The sequence below is a fragment of the Panthera tigris genome, chromosome F2, assembly GCF_018350195.1.
Source record: "Panthera tigris isolate Pti1 chromosome F2, P.tigris_Pti1_mat1.1, whole genome shotgun sequence".
NCBI lineage: Eukaryota > Metazoa > Chordata > Mammalia > Carnivora > Felidae > Panthera > Panthera tigris.
In genome coordinates, this window is record NC_056676.1 from 63363096 (window position 1) to 63386596 (window position 23501).

The 23501-nt window shown below is 37.6% G+C and overlaps 1 protein-coding gene across 6 annotated transcripts in view; it reads left to right on the plus strand.

Annotated features, from left to right (window-relative positions):
* Window positions 1–23501, plus strand: part of COL14A1 (collagen type XIV alpha 1 chain) — a 210713-nt gene that overhangs the window by 125458 nt on the left and 61754 nt on the right. For all 6 annotated transcript variants that reach the window (XM_042973272.1, XM_042973271.1, XM_042973275.1 and 3 more), the window contains 5 exons: window positions 200–342; window positions 3590–3699; window positions 5782–5940; window positions 15538–15615; window positions 18721–18807. In XM_042973272.1, the coding sequence (XP_042829206.1) occupies window positions 200–342; window positions 3590–3699; window positions 5782–5940; window positions 15538–15615; window positions 18721–18807 (577 nt within the window). The remainder of the gene's footprint in view (window positions 1–199; window positions 343–3589; window positions 3700–5781; window positions 5941–15537; window positions 15616–18720; window positions 18808–23501) is intronic.

Below are 23501 nucleotides of genomic sequence, written 5' to 3' on the forward strand. Positions count from 1 at the left end.
AGAAATACTTACAGACATTCTTTAAAAACTGGAGGGAAATGTACCGCATCAAAACAGTGGTCACCTCCATGGGATTAATGGTGATCTGTTATTTTTTTTTTCTGTTTTTCCTAAATGTTTTAAGTGTATTTGCTTTTATAATCAGATAAATAACTTTTTTTAAAGGGATGCAATAAATGTTTTTTTTCCCATTTTTCAGGTATTTGCATCCAGAAGGATTGCCCTCTGACTACACAATGAGTTTTCTATTCCGGATTCTTCCTGACACTCCAGAAGAGCCATTTGCTCTTTGGGAGATTTTAAATAAAAATTCTGACCCATTGGTTGGAGTCATTTTGGATAGTAAGTGTATCTATTTACATATTTGCACCCACATGTGTGAGTAGTGTGTATAACATACCATGCTGTCTTGCCTGTTTTGTGTACGATTGGCCTTGAAGAGCATGGGTTTGAACTGCCTGAGTCCACTTCCACAAGGATATTTTTTGGTAAATGTAGCGCAATATTGTAAGCACGTTTTCTCTTCCTTATAATTTTCTTCATAACATTTTATTTTCTCTAGCTTCCTTTATTGTAGGAATACAATATATAATACCTAGAACATACAGAATATGTGTTGATGGACTGTTTGTGTTAGAAGTAAGGCTTCTGGCCAACAGTAGGCTATGTGTAGTGAAGTTTGGGGGAGTCAAAATTTACATGTAGATTTTCTGCTACTTGGGGTGTTGGTGGCCCTAACCCTCACATTATTCAAGGGTCAATTATATATTGTAGAGTAACTCATTTATCTTAAACCCTGAGTAAATACTGACAACAAATTATGTGCCAGTTGATTCATTCACTGATCCACTCATTCTTTCAACAAACATTCATTGAGTTTCTACTATGTGCCAGCGCTAGGCTCTGGGATTCGGTAGTGGGCAAGGTAGAGAGAGAGAGACAATTACTGAGATAGTAAAGATTTTCGGAAGAGCAAAGTTGATGGTGGGGGAATGGGGAAGGCCAGTGGGAGGGGAGAAACCAGAATCATTTTCTGTACATGGATATGATAAGTGGAAGATTCTTCTTTTGGGGTTTCTTGACCCAGTTCCAGTGTGTGTGTGGGAGGGGTGTCGGGAGGGTGGAGAGTTTTGCACACAACATCAAACAGTTCTCAGATACCAGCAGGATGTCTGAGAATTCAGCTCAATTCTAGTACTGTCAACCCAGACATAGCATCAGATTCCGTAGGTTAACGGTTCAGTCCCATAAGACTGTATCCTGCCACCCCTCTTTCAGACTCCAGTTGCAAGCCAGGCTGTTACCTGTGTTTCTGGTTGGCTACAAACAGAAGTTTTCCCGCAACACGCCCCCCGCCCCCTGCCCAAAGAAAATCAATCAATCAATCAATCCCACGAGCTTGTCCTTGGATTTGATTAATTTGCTAGAGTGGCTCATGGAACTCAGAGAAACATTTTGCCTGCTAGATTACTGCTTTGTTATGAAACGATATAGCTCAGGGACAGCCAGGTGAAACAGATGCATACGGCCAGCTATGTGGGAAGAGGCACAGAGGTTCTATGCCCTCTCCAGGCATTCCACTTTCCCTAGTCTCCATGTAGTCAGCAACCTAAAAGCTCTCTGAACCCTGTTGTTTGGGTTTTTATGAGGTTTCATTAAACAGGCGTGATCTATTAAATCATTGGCCATTGGCAATTGAACTCAATTTCTAGCAACTCTCCACTCCCAAGAGGTGGGGGAAGAAGTGGGATTGAAGGTTCCAACTGTAATCACAGGATTGGTTCTCTTGGCAATCAGCCCTCCATCCTTAGGTTGCCTAAGGGCTTTCCAAAAGTTACCTCATTAATGTAACAAAAGACATCTTTGTAGCTCTTATCACAGAAAATTCCAAGTGCTTTAGGAGCTGTGAGCCAGGCACCATGGACCAAGACCAAATACATATGAGAAATACTTATTTGTTCATCTGAATGACCAAATATATATCACAGTGCCTATTTCATATCCCAGAAAAAAATGCCAGATTTGCAGCAACATATTTGGGGAAGAATTCTGGGATGGGGATATAAATTTGCAAGTTGTATATGTGTGGCATATAAGCCATGATACTGTGTGAGATCATCTAGAGAGTGAGTGGGAAGAGAAGAGGTCTGAAGACAGGGGCATCCCATTGTTTGGAGGTTAGAAAGTTGAGGGGAGCCAGTGAAAGAAGCTTCTCAATCATATGCTCTTGGATGTCACCCATGATGATCATTTAAGAGGATCATCAGGTTTTCGGTTAATGTCACTAAGTTTTCTAAAGACGTTTTTAGTTTAGGATTCCAATCAAGCTAGGAACCAAAATTTGGTGGCTATTGTTAGGTGCTAACTCACAGCCAAATATGATATTGTGAAAGCATTTTGCATGATACTGAAACTAAGGGAAAGCCGTAGATTAAAGGGGTATAAATAATAAGCTCCCTATGCACATGAAACTTAAAAACCAAGAAATCTCTCAAAATGATTAAGACTAGCTCGTTCCCTTTGATATCACAATCAATAATTACCATGTAACCTAGGAATTAATTAGTGAAAAAAATGCCTTTTTTTATTTTTTGTGATATAATATTCCTTGTAACATGAAATCCTGAAGATTAGGAAGATTTTGTTCGTTTGTGGATTTTGTTTATTCATAGTAAAAGGCATGCTGGAATATCCCTCTTCTGAAACAGTATAAATTGCATGTCCTAGAAAAGCTGGTTGCTCCAGTGGGTCAATAAAGCAAAGGGTCTGGTTTCTAGGTCTTAAGATATGATTAGCTTTATTCTCCCTTTTTGTCTGCCTCTAGTCCCAGCTTCAGACAACTGTCCCTGAGCAAGGTGTTGGGGATGAAAGTACAGGGAAGAAAGTACAGAGGAAGAGTATATGTAGGGGCCCAGCCTCACCATCATCCCACATGGCTAACTGGCCAGCTGAAAGCCTGGGGCAACCCAAGGACTATAGATCATTTCCGTACTTACTCATCTCTCTGTTCTAAACACAGCCTTAAGGGACGCCTGGGTGCCTTCGTCGGGGCTCAGGTTGTGATCTCACAGTTTATGTGTTCAAGTCCTGCGTCAGGCTCTGTGCTGACAGCTCAGAGCCTGGAGCCTGCTTCAGATTCTGTATCTCCCTCTCTCTCTCCTCCTCCTCTCCTGCTCATGCTCTGTCTGTCTCTCTCTCTCTCTCTCTCTCTCTCTCTCAAAAATAAATAAGCATTACAAAAAAATTTTTAAATATAGCCTCAAAACAAAGGATGCATTATTTTCAGTCTTGAATTTTTTGTAAAAAAATTAAAAAAAATTTTTATGTGTTTATTTTATTACTTATTTTTGAGAGAGAGACAGAGTGTGAGTGGGGGAGTAGCAGAGAGGGAGACACAGAATCTGAAGCAGGCTCCAGGCTCCGAGCTGTCAGCACAGAGCCCGACGTGGGGCTCGAACCCACCAACCACAAGATCATGACCTGAGCCAAAGTAGGATGCTTAACCGACTGAGCCACCCAGGCAACTTGAATTTTAGAAAAATTATTTACCCATTATAATACTTTTTAAACTTTATTTTTCTTTGATTAGATGGTGGTAAAACCTTAACATATTTCAACTATGACTACAGTGGGGATTTTCAAACGGTTACTTTTGAAGGACCTGAAATTAGGAAAATTTTCCATGGCAGCTTTCACAAGGTGAGTAATGCTTTATACACATATTTTCTTTGTTTGCTGTGTGCAAAGCAACACAGACGTATATTCTTTATTCTATTTGTTGTGGACCAAGCAGCAGAGAAGTGTAAAAAAAAAAAATCCCATGGAGCTTTGGATCTCATATTTTCATTGGAGTAAGAATTATCTGTGGGCTTATTCTGGTTTGGTAGTTCTAAGATGCGACCCCAAGCTGTGCATTTTTATCAGGTACCCAAAAAGTGGTCCAGGCCCACACTTGGAGGAACAATTACAGGGTACTGTATTACTAGGAGGACAGTTGTTAATTTGCTACATGATGTGTGATGTGGAGAGGATTGCTGGTCTACCCAGCCACCAGTGTAGATGAAAGCCCAGTCAGCTAAATCATGTTAAAACGTGAAGATAGTTTGTACTGATATTTTTACACATACACAGATAACCCCTCACTACCATTATAAAAGTTATTGTGAGGAAGATTTTTGTAAAACCTGACTGACTGTAGTTCTCATTTTTACCTGGTATTTGTGATAGAATTCTGCCCCTTACCACCTCGTATCTCTGAAACACTTAGTTTTGGGGTTGCAAGACTAGATCCCACATTTACTGTTTCCTTTGTGCTTAGCAAATGACCCCACTGATCTCTGGGCTGTGAAGGAATGCAGTCTGCCAAGACCACAGGGAGAGCAGCATTTAGAGGTGGTGCTGCAAAAAGCCTTGCCTCTTGACCCTCCTTCTTGTGTGTTCAGTGAAGGAAGGGATGTTGCAAGCAGTCTTCCTCTTGGCTTCTGTCTCCTGACCTAGATCACGGTCAAGTCCTAACTGACACAACTTTGCTACTTTTTGGAGTTTCAACTACCATAGCTGCATAAGAACAACTGCATACCAACGTTCTTAATCGTCTTTGCACAAAAAAAGTTGCATACAAAAAACTGTTTATGTTTAAAAGAACTGTACAACCAGAAGTAAAGTATCTTAAAAACATGAGATGCAGGTAGAGATTTATTAGTTCATGATTCAAAATAGTTCCATTAGCATCTCTTTGGATTTATTGTCATTTACTCACCACATTCCTCTTGGTATGATTCGTTCTTGGTTAAGCAGAGTCTATTGCAAAGCGGTCAAGAAAAATTATAAGGGAGATGAAAGCATGTGAGATCCGTGAGTATTAAAAACCACATGGCCGGGGATTCCTGAGACTGCTGCTTTGGATTCTGTGTCTCCCCCTCTCTCTGTTCCTCCCCTGCTCGCTCTCTCTCTCTCTCAAAAATAAAAAAGATAACACACATTTTTACAAATCCTTACAAAGAATGTATACACTCATGAATATATTACTATAGAGCTGAAAATTCTAGAAATTTCACTTTGAGAAAATTGTGCCACACATTAAGCCAAAAGGCTTTATTTCTTTTGGTCCTGGAGTCACCAGAAAGAATTCCTCCTTCCTCTTTAGATTCTAGATCTCCTCTCTTCATCTTAAATTAAATAAGTATTATGAAAATGAGGTTTGCAAACAACTGGAAGGTACCATAGATAACTTTTGCTGGTAAATCAGTTAGCATTTTTTACTTTAATATTTTCATGTTCATTTCCACGTGCATTCAGAAAAGGTATAACTAGTGCACCCATCCTGTCATTTCAGGATATTGCTGCTTCAAACATGTTTTTAAAATTTTTTTATGTTTATTTTGTTTCTGAGGGAGAGAGAGAGAGAGAGAGAGAGAGAGAGAGAGAGAGAGAGAAACAGAGCATGAGTGGGGAAAGGCAGACAGAGAGGGAGACACAGAATCTGAAGCAGGCTCCCAGGCACCCCAGGATATTGCTGCTTTAAAGAAACACTAGATTGGGAACGCTTTTGAAGTCATTTTGAAAGAAAATGTTAATTAAATAAAGATAGAAGTGCTACCTGAATGTGGGACAGTCATGGTGGTAGTAAAAGTAGAACCTTTCTCTTGTAGCAAAATGCATAGTGCCAGAATTCCTTCCCTTCCCTTTCCTACTTTTTAGTGATGAATCATGCAGTTATGTAAGTTTGGTTGATATTTCTTCCTGCCTCTTACCTCCTGAAACATCTTTACCTTTATCCAGATACACATTGTTGTCAGCAAGACTCTGGTCCAAGTGGTTATTGACTGCAAGCACGTGGCTGAGAAGGCAATAAATGCCTCAGCTAATATCACGTTGGATGGTGTTGAAGTCCTGGGAAGAATGGTCAGATCAAGGGGACCAAATGGAAATTCTGCACCAGTAAGTGGATAAACAAGTGAAGCTGTGCTATTATAGGGGGAAAACAAGGGTTTTCCAGGGGGGAAATTTGGTAAGAGAATGGATGGATGGATGGATGGATGGATGGATGGATGGATAGATGGATGGTTGGGTAAATAGATAACAGCCTCTTTAAATGAATGAAAATATACATTCGAAGTTCTTGGCAGTAAACCTCTGCTATATTGTAATAAGGATAATGTTCCAGGAATTAGACTAGTGTGTTTTCTAAAGGCATTTTAAAATGCATATGGTAAAATATTCATCAAATGGTTTATGGCATAAATGGTTTGTTAATGAGAATTGAAACTGTAAATCAGACCTCTAAATAAGCAAATATAAATTCGTACAAAATATATGACTATAATACACAGGAGATTTATGTAAATTTCTCATTTGGGTTAGATTTGGGCATTTTTAAATGAGATTTTTATTATTGGTAATGTGAAGTTTACCCTTTAATCATTAAGTTATTTAAGTAACAAATCATTTTAAGACAATATATTTTCATCATATAACATAGAATTTAAGACTAGGAGACTTCCAATTGGCAAAGAAATCACATTCCTTTCTTTCACTACCCACAAAAAAGAATAGTATACACAAGCTTTTGTTTTTACACCTTGTGTTCACAGCTAATTAGCTACATTCTCTAATTTGAGTCATTCTATAATTAGAACCAATTAGCCTAGAAGGCATTTTATTCTTGGAAGCAATTCCAACTATTTTAATGAACATTTCTATGTAACAGAATAATCAAGTTAATTATGAGTCGCTATTATTTTATTGTCTTCCGCTTTCTAGATTTGTAGAACTAGCCAGCAATATGGAACTGGAGAATGCCTTGATGGTTTTCTAAGTCTTTCTAAGCTGAAGATCACTTTATACAAATGAAATCTTCTAGTATGTCAAATAAATAAATAAGATTAAAACAGTCTCATGCTAATTGAAGGGGAGAGAGGACATGGAGGAGCAGGTGTCCCCACCCTTCAAAGCAGTTCTGTTCAAAACAGTTTCAGAGTGGTCAAGTGATTTCCTCCGGGACACTTCGCTATTTAGTGGCATTTCTCTTTGTAACAATACAAGGGAAATCTTTGTGTATATAGGGAAACCTTAATGCTTTCAGACCTTGAGAGATGTGTGCTGATTAGCTTAACAATTAGTGTTGATGTGTCTTTAAAAATACTTTTGTTTCTACTTTCCTTTGGAGAAGCATGGATTAGATGTTCAGAAAGAGAGACTATGAAAGCTATGGAAGGCTCTCTTATTTTCGGTTATGGTAAGGGACTTTTAAGAATGCTTACATTAGTGCAATTGTTGGGTCATAGGGTAATTCTATTTTTAATTTTTTGAGGAACCTCCATATTGATGGGCAGTAAGGAGTGTTGGGATGAGCACTGGGTGTCATATGTAAGTGATGAATCACTGGGTTCTACTCTTGAAACCATTACTACACTGTATGTTAACTAACTTGAATTTAAGTAAATAAATTTTTAAAAAGTATGTTTACATTATAACCTTTTGCAAGGATAGTGCCCAAAGTGAAGAAGGAAGCCTTGTGCTCCTCCCAAAGCCGAAGTCAAAACAAAGACTTTGAGGGCCAAGAAAGCAGTGCTGAAAGGCATCCACAAACACATCCACACACATACACACGCACTTCCTAACCTTCTGAGGGTCCAAGACATTGTCTCCAAAGGCAGCCCAAATATCCTCAAAAGAGTGCCCCCAGGAGAAACAGGCTTGACCAATATGCCATCATCAAGTTCCCCCTGACCACCAAGTCGGCTATCAAGAAAATAAAAGTCAACAACACCCTTGTGTTCATTGTGAAAATCAAGGCCAACAAGCACCAGATCAAACAGACTGAAGAAGCTATATGGCATTGTCTTGGCCAAAGTCGACACCCTGATCAGGTCCAATGGAGAGAAGAAGGCATATGTTTGAATGACTCCTGGTTATAATGCTTTCAATGTTGCCAACAAAATTGGGAACATCTAAACTGAGTCCAGCTGGCTAAATCTAAATACAGGTTTTTTTACCATAAAAACAAGAATGTTTACATTATATTGAGGAATTATCAACTCTTAATGTTTTGTATTTCATACTGATTAAGAAACACACCATCTTCTGCTTCATAGAAGATACCTTTTGATAGCACACTCCAGAATTTATAAGTCTCCATAATTAGCAAACTAAGGATATCTTGTGGGGATAAATGGATGTCTATAGATAGATGCTTGGATGGGTGAACGAATAGACTGCAAATTAAGAAAGAGAAACAATGCTAGCTGTTTGAGATTCTGGACCCAAGTCACTTAGTACTATTATTTTTTTTTTCATTTTAGAAATAATGCATATAAAATCCCTGACACATAGTGCCATTCAATGAAGAGCGGTAGTTATTATTAATGTCAATATTACCTCCTCCACCTTACCTTTTCTAAACCTCTAGTGCTTGTTTAACACTCAATTATTTGTAGCCATCTATTATGTTCTTGCACTTCTATTTATATACATTTTGCCCCTCTAGCCAGAGTATAAATCCCTTAAAAGAGATACCATGCCATGGTCTTCATTTACAACTACCACCTTCTACCCCACATCACAGTATCTAATAAATTCGGATCAAAGGAATAAGCTCTCAAGACATACTTGATAGACATTAAGTAGAATGTCATCTATTTGAATTGTATCGTGTCTTTTCTTAAAATGTTGTTTCGTATATATTGTATTCCGTATGTGGCATTGACGGTAGTCCAGTTATATATATATCCTACCTTCTTCTAATTTGTATTTTACAATTACAGTTTTATAATTATAATTACAATAATTACATTTCAAATTAAGCTCTCTGTAATAATTGTACTCCAAGTATATGACCAATTATATATCAAAGAATTTATTTCTGAAAGCAAATGTGCCTGTAGGTTTTAAATCTACGGGCAATAAATCTTTACTTTTGGGCACGAAAGAAAAGCAATTAAACAGAGCACCCTCTGTGGTAACTTCCAGCCAGTAGCAGACAAAGGGGAATTTATGGAAGTCAATAATTAAAGAGTTCTTTGTAAGGCTCCCAAGGAAAAAGTTGTGGCTTTTGTTAGAATCTGGAAGTCTACAAAGGATCACTAAATAGATTTTCAGTGTGCCCACTTATTAAAGAATTTGATTACGTTGAAATGGATAATATTAGATTAGATCTCAAGAATGTGATCGGAAACTCACTTGTTCTTTTGGGTGATTACTTCATTGTTTCAGTGCAAAGCAAAAAGAGGTTTCAGTATGCAGCTTTCAACTTAGAAGTCACAAATTACTAACATAATTTTGATAGATATCTGTACCCCAGTACTCAGCAAAAGGGAACATGTAATGTGCAAGTATTGGATTATTCCAGGTGGAGTAATTGTCATATAAGAGAGATGAGTAGTTTATAGGCCAGCATTTGCTAGCAAATTCAGCAATGATTCAAAAAATGCCAGATGATGGGAAAACTATAATATTCAGTCTTTAAAGAAAATAGATTCTTCTTAAACCAAAGTTGAGTGGAAGAGAGATGAGTGGATTTAGGGATACAGTAACTACTGTATTAAAATTGCTCACATTCGTAATAAAAACAGCTTGTGTTCAGTAATGTGAGATTTTATAGTTCCTAGTGGGACTAAGCTAAGAAGCTGGCTTAACTAAGCTGTCAAAACACATGTGGGAAGAAACCTAACAACTGTGCTTCTCCTTTCTGTTCTCTCTCCTAAGAAGTTTCTTCTATCTTTTTTGATACCTGATAAAATTATAATGCTGCCAGATGATCCTAGAAATATTTTCAGCTTCCTGGCATGTGATCATGTTCTTTGTGCCTTTCTTGCCCCCTTTCCAAATCTAACACATATAACTATCCAATTGACATTTCTTTAGTCCTCTGCTATATAAATAAACACGAGTACAAGTTATGTTATGGAGTTTTTTTATAACATAATTTACTGAGTTAAAGCTTTTATGTGGGAATCAACAGTAGACTAGTCAATGATGGTATAGAAACAAGTGTTTTAATTTTTTTAATGTGTATTTATTTTTGAAAGAGAGAGAGAGAGAGAGAGAGAGAGAGAGACCGAGTGTGAGTGGGGGAGGGGCAGACAGAGAGGGAGACACAGAATCCGAAGCAGGCTCCAGGCTCTGAGCTGTCAGCACAGAGCCTGATGCAGCACTTGAACTCACCGTGAGATCATGACCTGAGCCAAAGATGGACGCTTAACTAACTGAGCCACCCAGGCACCCTGAAACAAGTGTTTTTAAATTATAAGAAAATGATCATGTTTTCATATGAATTATGTATTTTAATCCTTAAAATAATAGTAGCTCATATTTATTGCATGCCTACTATGGACCAGGCAGTGTGTGCTTTTCTGAGATTATCTTGTTTAATCCTCCAAAAACTGTAGGAAGAGATCCTTATATTATCCCCACTTTATAGATTCAGAAACTGAGACTTCAAGAAGTTAGAGAGGGATCCCCTTTCAAAAAGTGAGGAAAGCAAGATATGAGACTGTATGTGACTTGCCCAAGATTACCTGCCTGCCTTGGTAAGCTCTCTACCACTGGGTCAGACTGATTCTTATAGAATTTAAAGCATAGGAGGGGGTCTGGTCTGTGCCTATGCCCTGTCTGTTCACCAACATATTCAAAGACTCATCATTATTTAAATTCTGACCCTGAAAGTAAATGCAGTCAAGATGTCCTCCCGAAGGGATGCCTACACCTAAACATTTTAATTACAACCAATAGGTACAACAGCTGTTAATTTTCATCTCCTCATTTAATTAGTGCCATTATGGTTTCCCTTAAATTCAATAAATTGGCTGAGACCAAGTAAGACAACCATGCTCAATAGCTGAGAAGGGGTCAGTGCTTAATAAATCTTAGCTTTGAGATGGAGTCTGTAGAAGTTAAACACCAGCTTAAAGCAGAAGATGACTGAGGTCCTCAGTTGCTCTTTCCCTAGTATTCCTGTGCAGTGTAAATCTCTCTAAGTATTTGTATAATTTCAGGTACAGCTTGACTTCAAGTTATAAGCTTAGTTATGCAATGCTGGAGAAAAATCAGAGGATAAAATCTGGTTATCAGTGGAAAGTTGAGCCAGGCTACATTTTCATTCCCATTCACATCACAATGACTCAACCGATGAGAAATATTTTATTCTCATTTTTGTGTTAACTTTTGACCCCAAATGACTTGCCTTTTGTGTTACACCCAGACCAAAATGTCCAATAATGAAAAAAGAGCATTTGTAATTGACTAAGCGTTCCCCTGGAAGGTATTATAACAAATGAAAGTAGGAGCTTATGCACCCCTGTCTCTTTTCTCTCTTTTTTCACACATATATTTTTTATAATGTTCAGTTAGTTACAAAAGCAAAAAGAGGCTGACTCTTGCTTAGTTAGTTGCTTAAAGTATGATTGATTTTGAACCACATTGTCTTGTATTTTCAGGCACTCAAATATAAGATCTTTTGACATACTATGTCTGTACTGTTCCCTACACAATTTCTACAAATATGTATGTCATTGCTTTTGGAATAAAATTCAGAGGGTTTTTTTTAATCAATCTTCAGAAATGTGCCTTGGAAAAGAAGCCCCTAAACAAAGGCTGAGGAATCCAAGCAATTACAAATACAAAACAATTATGAATAAATTTGTTGTACTCACAAAAAAAGGCTGCTGACTTCATCAAACTTGAAAAAGAAAAGACAGCCCACAGCATTCCACAAATGATAGTATTGGCTTCATTCAGCACTTAGTAGGCATTCAACCCCTTGAATAAATAAAATAAACTCCTAAGGATCCCAATAGCTCAATGGGACAGAAGGTTAGCCAAAGCTTTGTTTGTAGACATCATCCTGTTAAAGGTGATTAGGTAGTGAATGTTTATTTGAAAAACATCAAGAAAGCCTGGTCCTTACTGGGGTTCATGACCCTTCTTTCTTTTACTTACATCTTTCCATTCACTAAAAAGCTTTTACACTGTGGGCTCTATTCAGAAATGGGGAATTTCTTAATGGATGAATGACTAACAGACTGAACTGAATCTAATACTGTCATAATGGGGTCCATTTAATAAATGCCCCAGACAAATAGCATTGTAAAGTTAGGCTGGGGTGTCTGCATTTTAAACATGAGACCAAAGATCCTTTCACTGCAAAATGAAGCACAAGAAAATGAAATGTGCTGTTCAAATCCCAACCAGAACTCTGCTTTCAGCTCGTGCTTATGTTTCTTAGGCTCTTTCTTCCCAGGTCCTGATCAGCAGAATGGGGTTGGCATTGCTATTGTACCTCACAGTGGTGAGCTGAGGATTAAAAGATACATGCAAATTCCTTAGGATAGTGCCTGGCACATAGTAGGTTGTCAGCAAATGTCCACTGCTATTGTCATTATTTGCTTAGATTTTTCTCAACCAAAGTGTTAAACAGATATGATTAATGTGGAAACAGACTACTGTTACATTTCTGTCCTTGATAATACCACTTTCATTTTGATTCCATTCTTTTGGCCTTTGTATTATAGACTCCTAAACCTTAAATAATTCAGTTATGAAAGGGCTGTACATGCTTCATTAAAATAATATGTATTATTTATAATGACTGTATTCTAGGCACTGTTATAAATATTTCACTACATTAACTCATGTTATTGTTTTTTTTTTCAATTTTATTTAAATCTAAGTTAGTGAACATATAGTGTAATGATGATTTCAAGAATAGAATTTAGTGATTCATCACTTACATATAACACCCAGTGCTCATCCCAACAAGTGCCCTCTTCAATACCCATCATCCATTTAGCCAATCCCCCCACCCACCACCCCTCCAGCAACCCCAGTTTGTTCTCTGTCTTTAAGAGTCTCTTATGGTTTATCTCCCTCTCTGTTTTATATTATTTTTGCTTCCCTTCCCTTATGTTCATCTGTTTTGTTTCTTAAATTTCACTTATGAGTGAAATCCTAGGATATTTGTCTTTCTCTGACTGACTTATTTTGCTTAGCATAATACACTCTAGATCCATCCACGTTGTTGCAAATGGCAAGATTTCATTCTTTTTGATCGCCGAGTAATATTCCATTGTTTATTATACACCACATCTACTTTATCCATTCATTAGTCAATGGAAATTTGGGCTCTTTCCATAATTTGGCTATTGTTGATAGTACTGCTATAAACAATGGGGTGCATGTGCCCCTTCAAATCAGAATTTTTGTATTCTTTGAATAAATACCTAGCAGTGCAATTGCTGAATCATAAGGTAGCTCTATTTTTAATTTTTTGAGGAACCTCCATATCATTTTCCAAAGTGGCTGCACTGCTGGTGGGAACTCACTTTATTGTTATAGCTATTATTATTATTACACTAATGTCTAGCTATAATTAAAGAGCTACTATTATTACATTAACTTTACAGATGAGGGAACTTGAGACTTGAACACATTACATCATCATTCAAAATGACTTTGTGAGTGATTCAAGGACTACACCCAGGCAGTTTAGCTCCATAGCCTCCTAATGTCTATGGTCCTTGAAATCTCTTTGTTGCTATTAATCATAAAAATCAGCATCCGTGTTCCTTAAAAATGTTTTAATTTTAAAAACCTATTTTTTTTTGGTTTGAAAATCTTAAAAGCCTAATTTTTTTTTAAATGTGAAATTTATTGTCAAATTGGTTTCCATACAACACCCAGTGCTCATCCCAACAGGTGCCCTCCTCAATGTCCATCACCCACCATCCCTTCCCTCCCAACCCCCATCAACCCTCAGTTTATTCTCAGTTTTTAAGAGTCTCTTATGGTTTGGCTCCCTTCCTCTCTTAACTGTTTTTTTTCCGTCCCCTCCCCCAAGGGTTTCTGTTAAGTTTCTCAGGAACCACATAAGAGTGAAAACATATGGTATCTGTCTTTCTCTGTATGACTTATTTCACTTAGCATAACACTCTCCAGTTCCATCCACGTTGCTACAAAAGGCCATATTTCATTCTTTCTCATTGCCAAATAGTATTCCATTGTGTATATGAACCACAATTTCTTTATCCATTCATCAGTTGATGGACATTTAGGCTCTTTCCATAATTTGAAAAGCCTAATTTTTAAATGATCAGTATTTTGCTGTATGGTTGCCCTCCACAGACTCAGATATCATACCCATTGGGAATTTTTTTTAATATGGAGAAAAATGAGCAGTGAGCCATGCACATATTTCTTCAAACAACTCAACAGTTGTATATAGAAACAAACAAACAAAAACCCTGTGATGCTTTGATTCATGAATGTGCTTTCAATATTTAAGCTTTATTTTATTAATCTTTCAAAACTCTTGGGAAAGGATATTTATAGCAAAGCACAGTTCTTTCATATTACAAAAGAAAGCCTGATTTTATTTTCTGTACTGTCAGAGCAGGCTCTTCTGCGATGCTGTATGCATTGTTAACAACCTATTTCAGGAGTACTGTCTTCTCCGGCATTGTCATTCTCATCCAGAGGACCCCTGACAGAGACAAGTAGTATTCCTTGGGAGAAAATAAGGCACCAAAAGAGTTTCTAGAACTTGCTGAAAACACCACTCCCTCAAGGAAGGTTGTAGATGTAAAATGAAAAGATTTCACCCTTCTCCCAGCTCTGTAATTGGTGACACTTCTAATACTTGAAAATAATATGGGAAGAAATATATTAGAAATTATTAGGTCATGAAGCTAATGTTAGCCCTCAATAATGTTATAGTGATATTTCTGTATATTTCAAAATGAACACTGAGTTTCACCAACATACATGAGTAGAACAAGACTAAATATTTATGGCATGATCAATGGCTTACATAAAAATAGTCTTAGCACGGAATCTCACAATTCCATTTGTGAATTTGTCATGACATTTACAATGTTGTATACAGTATTCCTGTGCCTACCTGTCACCCCAGTAAGATCTTTGAGGGCAAGATTTTGATTTTGTTCATTTTCATATTCTAAAGGTTGATGTAGTATCTGGTTTGCATTATACACTAAAGAAAAATCTGTTGAACGTATACATAAGTGATTGAAGTCAGAATTCATTTAACAAGGCTTTGTGAATACCTACTACATATCACATATTATGATGGGGACACAAAGATGAATTAGTGGTTCTCTGTTCCTTGAAGAGCTCACAGTCTAAGGAGGAGCTAATATAAATAATCATACTGTATGGTGGGTGATATGCTGTGAAAGAAACATGTGGAATGTTGTAGGATTACAGAGACACTGGTTGTAACCATGAAGACAGTACTGGCCGACTTTTAACTGAGGTACTAAGCTTCTTTGGACAGAAATGGGAGGTGAAGTTGTGATAAATAAGGGAATTTTTGATGGATTAATTATACATGAAATCTTAAGTCACTGTGTGCTTGAGGAACAAAGTTAGTTTTATATTTTGGAATGACTTTCTTATTTATTTACTGTAATGTTACGTTACAAACATATCAGTGTTGTATTATGTGATGCAGAATATGAAATCATAATTCTAGACACAGTGTGTCTATTTTTAATTAAATGACAATTTCATTTTAAATTGCAGTTCCAGTTACAGATGTTTGATATTATTTGTTCCACATCATGGGCCAATAAAGACAAATGCTGTGAACTTCCAGGCCTGGTAAGAATTCTTCTTTTATTAGTAGGCCTGTTCTTTATTGAAAAGTTCTAAAATTATATTTAATTTTCTCTGAAAGTTAAATGTGATTTCATAACATTCATAACAAGATAATTCATTGTGATGATCACAATGAAAAGCCGAAGAGATTGAGAAGGAGGCGTGTCTGACATCAGCAGGATATACTGACTTACATGATGGGGACTGCCCAGATCCAGGCGTGCAATTTACACATAGTCCAGAGGTTCTCAAATTTCCTGGTTCACGAAACCTTCAGTGTTGCAATCATTTTTGTTCATGGCACCCCTAAGCCAAAAGAAATGCCTAACAAATCTCTATATGAAGGAATTAGCTCCAAAAATCTTAAACATTGATGCTCTAAACTCAGTAGCCGCATTAAAAAAAAAAACACATGAATTGAAAGCAAAAAATGGTATTTTTATTTTATTCTTAAAAAACCACATTACTTACTAATAGGATGCACATGCCTATCAAGAGTGCATGATTTTTCATATGTTAGAATCTGATTGGATGTCGCCACCCTCACTTCTTTTTTTACATTGATGTTTCCCATGGTACTTGCTTTCCATCATAGCAACTGCCAAAACCCCAGATTTGCAAGTATCTGACGTCATCAAACAGAGTATTTCAGTATCTAATGTTAAGACTGTGAACTACCTTGAGCTAGTTGTTCATGTGAAGTCCTATGGGTGCCGAATATTGCTATTTCTCTTGAGTTTTAAAAACATTCACCATGCCCCTGTGAGTTTGCTAAGGTGCCCCAGAGAATCTTGACACACAGTTCTGAAATCGTAGTCATAATCTGTTCGACATATGCGATGCTACTAGAAAATTAAATGTTTTTCACATTATTAATAGCAAGTGTGGTTCATGGGGTTATACCTCTATGTATAAAACCAGATTCATATTTTAGGATCCTTGAAGACAGCGAGCCGAAATGGATGACCCTGTAGTGGTTGGGTAATAGTCATGTCTTAATAATTAAACTTGGAGAATGTGCATGGAGTAACCTTCATGAAGTCTAGAGATTTGCTTTTTTAACTACTTCCTCCAGATCACATCCTCTGTTGCAAGCATTACATTCATGGTGACTATGTTTGAGAAGGAAATACAGTTGGCCTTGAACAGTGTGGGGGTTGGAATCATCAGCTCTCCTCCCCACTCAGGAAAACGTCTGCATATGACCTTGGACTTACCCAAAACTTAACTACTACTAGTCTTACTGATAACAGAAACAGTTGATTAACACATATTTTGTATGTTATATGCATTATGTACTATATTCTTACAATAAAGTAAGCTAGAGAAAAGATGTTATTAAGACAATCACAAGGAAGAGAAAATATATTTACAGCATTGCACTGTATTTATTGAAAAACCAATCCACAGGTAAGTGGACCAGTGCAGTTCAAACACATGTTGTTCAAGAGTTAACTGATGGGGTGCCTGTGTGGCTCAGTTGGTTGAGCATCGGACTTTGGCTCAGGTCATGATCTCGCAGTTCATGGGTTTGAGCCTTGTGTCCGGCTCTGGGCTGACAGCTCAGAGCCTGGAACCTGCTTTGGATTCTGTGTCTCCCTCTCTATCTGCCCCTCTCCTCCTTGCACTCTGTCTCTCTCTTAAAAAATAAATAAACATTTAAAAAAATTAAAGGGTTAACTCTAACTTTCTCTTTCTTCATCAAAATTAATTTCCAAGTAAACTCTGGTGAAGAATTAAATCAGAGACACCGTGATATTATGCTTAAGCACAGATGGATTGGAAATTGGAAGCAGAAACACTCAGAATCCTATGCTGTCTCTAGCCAAATGCAATCACCACTTTTCCTAGGAAGGACTCAGGCCTGATGAGAGCTTTTCTTTTCATTTCTATCACTGAAGATAGGCCAGTTCCATAGTAGGAAGGCATGTATAGTCAGCAGCAGTGGCAAAACCATTATGGCCTCTGGTCACAAGAGGCCTGGTATCAGCCTTGTTAGGGGGCTCTTTCTGGATACTTAAGTTTGTATTTCACTCTAGCTGCCCACATGTCAGGCCGGATGTGGTAGCAGGGGGGTTTCCTGTAATGAGCTGAAAGCTTTGACTATTGTCCAACATTTAGAGAAAAGTATATACAGTATATATAGATCCCCTGCTCAACCTTTTTTGGGTTTCTGTTGTGAACATTTTAGATACTGAGATTATTTTCAACTTAATTATCATCTGTGTTCTATTCAGTTCCAGCTTTATTTTTCCCCAGTCTTAAATAATGATGTTTATTTTCTCTCTATCCAATGGGACTGGTGAACCCTATGAAGTTCTGTAGTGTCTTATCCCAGTGCAGACTTCATTTTTGGCTGGTGCTTCAAATGAGATATTCACAAAGTTTTCGATAGCTGTTAGCAGGTACTCTGTCTTCATAGCTCGGTAACTCATCCAGAGATGTTCAACCGGACATTCATAATCTATCTTTAATGTCATGTGGCAACAAAACTGTGCTAGAGAAGCAAAATGAGCCCGTCCCAAAGCTTTAGATTGATGCTATGATGTTTCCTAATTTCAACCACAGAATGTGAGTCGTAATTAAAGTTGCTGTGGGGAATTGACAATACATTTAAGCACTGTTTTTACTTTGTTTTGTGTGTTTTAGTGTAGACGCAGTTCCGAGTGACTATTCCAACACATTTTTTTTTATCCTTTTGAAAGGAAAAAATATCCTTTGAAATAGAAAAAAGAAAAATTTCAAGACCTGTAGTTCATAGAGTACTCCTACTCAAACTGAAGGAAATAGTAACGAGGAATTTTTTCTGCACCCACTTCTGCCTTTCTTTCTTCGCCTGCATTTCATTTTTCTTCACCTCCAAGCTCATTTTATCAACATCCTTTGGTAAGGGTGATGATCAGTGACTCACTAGACACTCATTCATTTTTCTTTAAGGAAAATATTTTGTGAGCAGCAGAGAATATTCTTTGCCTTTCCACACCAATGTTCACTTAAAAGTTTTTTTTAAGTGTCTTAAATCAAAGTGTTTTCCTTGATCCATAAAGCCATTGTATTGTCTTGTTAACAGTTATGGTTTGGTTTTTTTTTTTTTTTTTTTCCTCTCAGAGGGATGAGGAGACCTGCCCAGAGCTACCACATTCCTGCTCCTGTTCTGAAGTCAATACAGGGACTCTGGGACCAGCAGGCCCACCAGTAAGTCTTGCCTAATTTAGACTTAAATGTTCTTTAGCAATATTTATAGCTATTATCTGTTGTGTGTCTAATATGTGTTTGCCACCGTGCTAATAAACATATACTTAATTCTGTGAGCAAACTGAAGCACAGAGATGTTAAGTAACTTGCCTAAAGAACACATCTTTTCTTCAAATCCAGGTCTCCATGACTCCTACAGATGACCCTCTTTAACCTCTATAGCATACTTATCTCTCAAATGGTTATGTATTTCAAAATCTCCCCTTTAAACTCCTGTGGTTCATTTTCAGTGTGAATGTTTCAAAGATTGGCCTTGTACTTGTAACTTTAAGATTTGCATACCCTCCCTTTGCCCATTCTGTATTACAATTGATCCATGAGGAAAATTCAGCAGGAAAATTACCCTATCTGAACATGAAGTTCCCCACCACTGATGGGAACTTCCTGCAAAAAAGGAGAGAGAGGGGGGCACGTGGGTGGCTTAGTCGGTTAAATGTCTGACTTCGGCTCAAGTCACGATCTCACGGTTTGTGAGTTTGTGCCCCACGTCGGGCTCTGTGCTGACAGTTCAGATGGCCTGGAGCCTGCTTCAGATTCTGTGTCTCCCTCTCTCTCTACCCCTCCCCCACTTGCACTCTGTCTCTCTCTCAAATATAAAACATAAAAAAAAATTTTTTTAAAGAAGAAAAAAAAAAAGGAGAGAGAAGGAGATTGGCCAGGGTGAGGGTGAGGGGGGAGGAGGAGGAAGGAAGGAGGGAGACAAAGAAAACATCTTTGTAAAACATAAAATGTATGTAATTGCACTATGTGGGTCTTCGGATTTGCCATGATGAATTTTTCCATTTAATGTGTTTAAGTGCTCATTTTATGTCTAATCGCCTAAACTGGGGTTATCAGTGTTTCCTTGAGGTGAATATGATATAGTTGGTCTGTGGCTAGGAAGTAGCTAATGGATCAAGGCAGAAAGACAAAGGAAGCAGGGAGAAGAATCACAAGCAAATAAAGAAATCCAGACCTTGCAGGAGGAATGTTCTGATGCCCGAGCAGCCCTTGCACGCTGGCCTGCCAGAGGAGGCGGCCCCACCAAGATGCGTGCAGGAGATCACGCAGACTGACCACTGGCTCCCAGCGTGAAGGTTCACTCCAGTGTGGCCCCACCACCATGGTTTTCCTTCATCTGTGCACCACATTTCCTGAACTGAACAAAAAGGAAGAGGACCTACTGAATGTATCTGAAATATATCCCAGCAGTTTCTCTTTTACCTTTGGCACAGAGAACATTCTTTCAAGTGCAGATGTGGAACCCAAATCCCCCCCCTCCTTTTTTTTGGAACAGGAGACTCTTTATCCCAAAGAAGCAAATATGGAGTGATGGTAAAAGCATTAAGTTTAAATCATAAAACTGGGCAAATCTTGGGGCACCTGGGGGACTCAGTCGGTTAAGTGTCTGACTCTTGGTTTCAGCTCAGGTCATGATCTCACAGTTGTGTGTTCAAGCCTGGTGTCTGGATTCTCTCTCTCTCCCTCTCTCTCTCTCTCTCTGTCCTTCCCCCCCACCTCAAAGTAAATAAATAAACTTTTAAGAAAAGGCCGGGCAAATCTTTGAACCACAGTGAATCTCCATTTCCTCATATGTCAAATAGCACCCTTCTGTGATGTTATGAGGAATACATGAGAAAAAGTGTATGTAAGTATTCTGTGTATTACAAAATTTAAATCAAATGAGGGGCCTGGGTGGCTCAGTTGGATAAGCATCTGTCTTCAGCTCAGGTCATGATCTCAAGGTTCATGAGTTCGAACCCCGCATCGGGCTCTGTGCTATCAGATCCTCTTCCCTTGTCTCTCTCTGCCTCTCCCCCACTCATTCTCTCTCTCTCTCTCAAAATAAACACATAAACTTAAAATAAAACTTAAATATAAGGAGTGATCTTTAGTTTAATCTTGGAATTAGAAACACAGATTTATTTTCAACTGTGTAGCTTGCTTTTTTTTTAACCCAAAATCATGTCTTTGAACTTTATCAAGGGTAATGCACATTGTTCCATTATATAAAGTACAGTTTATTGACCCACTACTGTGGAGTATTTGCCTACTGAACATCCTTTGTGTGTCTCTGCAAACATAAGTCGAGTGCTCTTACAATAACACTTAGAATCAGATTTGTTGTGGAGAATAGGGATGGTGTACCTTCAGCTTCATGAAGAAGCCGCTAATTGCCTTTCAGGGTGGTTGTCCCAATATCTTTTCCCACAAAATCTAGAAGAGTTCTGGCTTTCAAGCATCTCACCAGCACTGTCTGTTGTTGCCAAACACGAGAACTTTTGCTTATCTGATGACTGTAAAACCCTGTGTGGCTGTTATTTGAAATAAGACTTTCCCTCTCTGCTAGTGACATGGGGCAGTTGTTCATTTGTGTCTGAGCCATTTGGATTCCTTTTTTTTTTTTTAATGTTTGTTTGTTTGTTTATTTGTGAGAGAGAGAAAGAGAGAGAGAGAGAGAGAGAGCCAGCAGGGGAGGGGCCAAGAGAAAGGGAGAGTCCCAAGGAGGCTCCATACTCAGTGCAGAGCCAGACGTGGAGCTCAATCCCATGAACTGTGAGATCATGACATGAGTCAAAATCAAGAGTTGGATGCTCAACTGACTGAACCACCCAGGTGCCCCAGATTTCTTTCTATATAAATACCTGTTTATAAACTTTTTTCTTGGTTTTGTCATGCAGGTTTTTTGCTCATTAGTATCTAAGAGATTTTATGTATTCTGGACACTAATCTTTATTAATGAAATGGTTTGCAAATATCATTTCACGGTCTATGGCTTTCTTGTTGTTTATGGGACTTTTTATTGTCTGTACATTTTAATTACAGTGTAGTGAAACTTAAGATTTCTGTGAGCTATCATCCTTTATGTCTTTTTTTTATTCCTCTTTTAGCCATGATTTACTTAAAAGTGCCTTTTTAAATTTCCAATTGTATGTGCACTTTTTACTGTTTTCTTGGTGGATTAATTTTATTGTACCTTATCATGGGAGATAGTCTATATAGTACCAATTTTTTGACATTTGTTGATTCTTTGACATTGCCTTGTGGTCTTGGTCAGGTTTTACAGATGTTCCATGCATGCTCTAGAAGAACGTGTGTGTTCTAATTGTGGAGTTCAGAATTCTAAGTATAAATGCCCAGTAAATCAAATTGTAAATTGTGTTGTTAGAATCTCCTTTGTCTGCATTATATTTTTATCTTTCAATTAGTGACATAAGTGTTTAAAGTCTTCTACTTCAGCATCCTGTCAAATTTTGTTTGTAATTCTGCATTGTATATCTTGAGTTTGTGTTACAGTGTGCAAAAAACTGAGAACAACTTGCTATATCAACATTTCTTGCTTGACTTATTTTCCTGGTAGGTATTTTCTCCAGCCTCTTAGTTTCAGCCTTTCCATGTCTTTATGTTTGAGATGTGTTCTCTTTAAATAGCATATGGTTAGATTTTGTTTTCAATCTGGTTTTGCAATCTTTCTTTTTAGAGTTTAGTCCATTCTATTGTTTTTGATCATTAACCTCTTGGGGCAAATATTCCTATATCCATCTATCACTGCAATTTTTGCTATTTGTCCCACATGATATATGTGTGGATTTCTTGGTTTGTTGAAGTTTTATCTACTTTTTGACTTTCTGTTATTATTCTCATTCTTTTCTCCCCTCCACTAATTCAGAAATTATTCTCTCTATAGCTGTTTTTTCAGTAGTAAACCAAGAGATTTTAACAAACATATTTAATGTGACAAAGTCCAAAATGAACCATAATTTCTACCCTTATTTCAGCCAACACAATATTCTTGGAATTTTTTTCTCTTGGATCATCCTTTTTATAATTTATGTGCTGTTGCTATCTGGTATTTTAGTACTTTTTTAACATCACAAATTAGACATTTTATTATTGTTTGTTATAAATTAATATGTGGTAAGACTTGCTCCGTATTTGCTATTTCTTGGCTTACAATATCTTCTGGTATCATTTTTATTTCTCCTGGAAGACACCCCTTGGGTATTCCTTTAATGAGAGACTATTGGTAGTAAATTTTCATTTTTTGTTCATCTTAAAATGTTTTTATTCCCCATATTATCAAAAGATAGTTTTGCTGGTCGTTACAGAGATTGTTAATTGCACCCCCCCACACACACCGTATTCATTGCCATGGCTTCTTTTTCATAGTAGAATTCCCTGAGTTTTAGCTAAGTACATGGCCATTCAGCTAGTGACTTGATTTCCTAGCATCTATTCAAGTAGGTATGACCTTATGACTAAGTGCTGGTAGTGAGAGGAAAGGTGTATGTAATCACCCTAGACGTTGTTCTTAAATGAAAATGAAGGGCCCTCCTTATCCATGCTTACCTTTCTCAACAGACTACTGTGGGAACTTGTGGTAGGGAGTTCACTTTGGTAAGCAGTGTCCTGGAACAGAGAAGAGCAATAAAAGGAAAGCAACAAAGCTTCCACATTGTCTTACACCGTAAGGCTTCTCTACTATACTGAACCATTATCAGCTCAGATGTTAATATAAGAGAATAATAAGCCTCCTGTCTTGCTCAAAATTTTTAATATTGACCTCAATTAAAGCAGTCAGACAACTTTCCAAACTAATAAACAGGAAGATCTTGGTTTCAAGATCCCTTTGTCTTTAGTGATCTGAAGTTTCA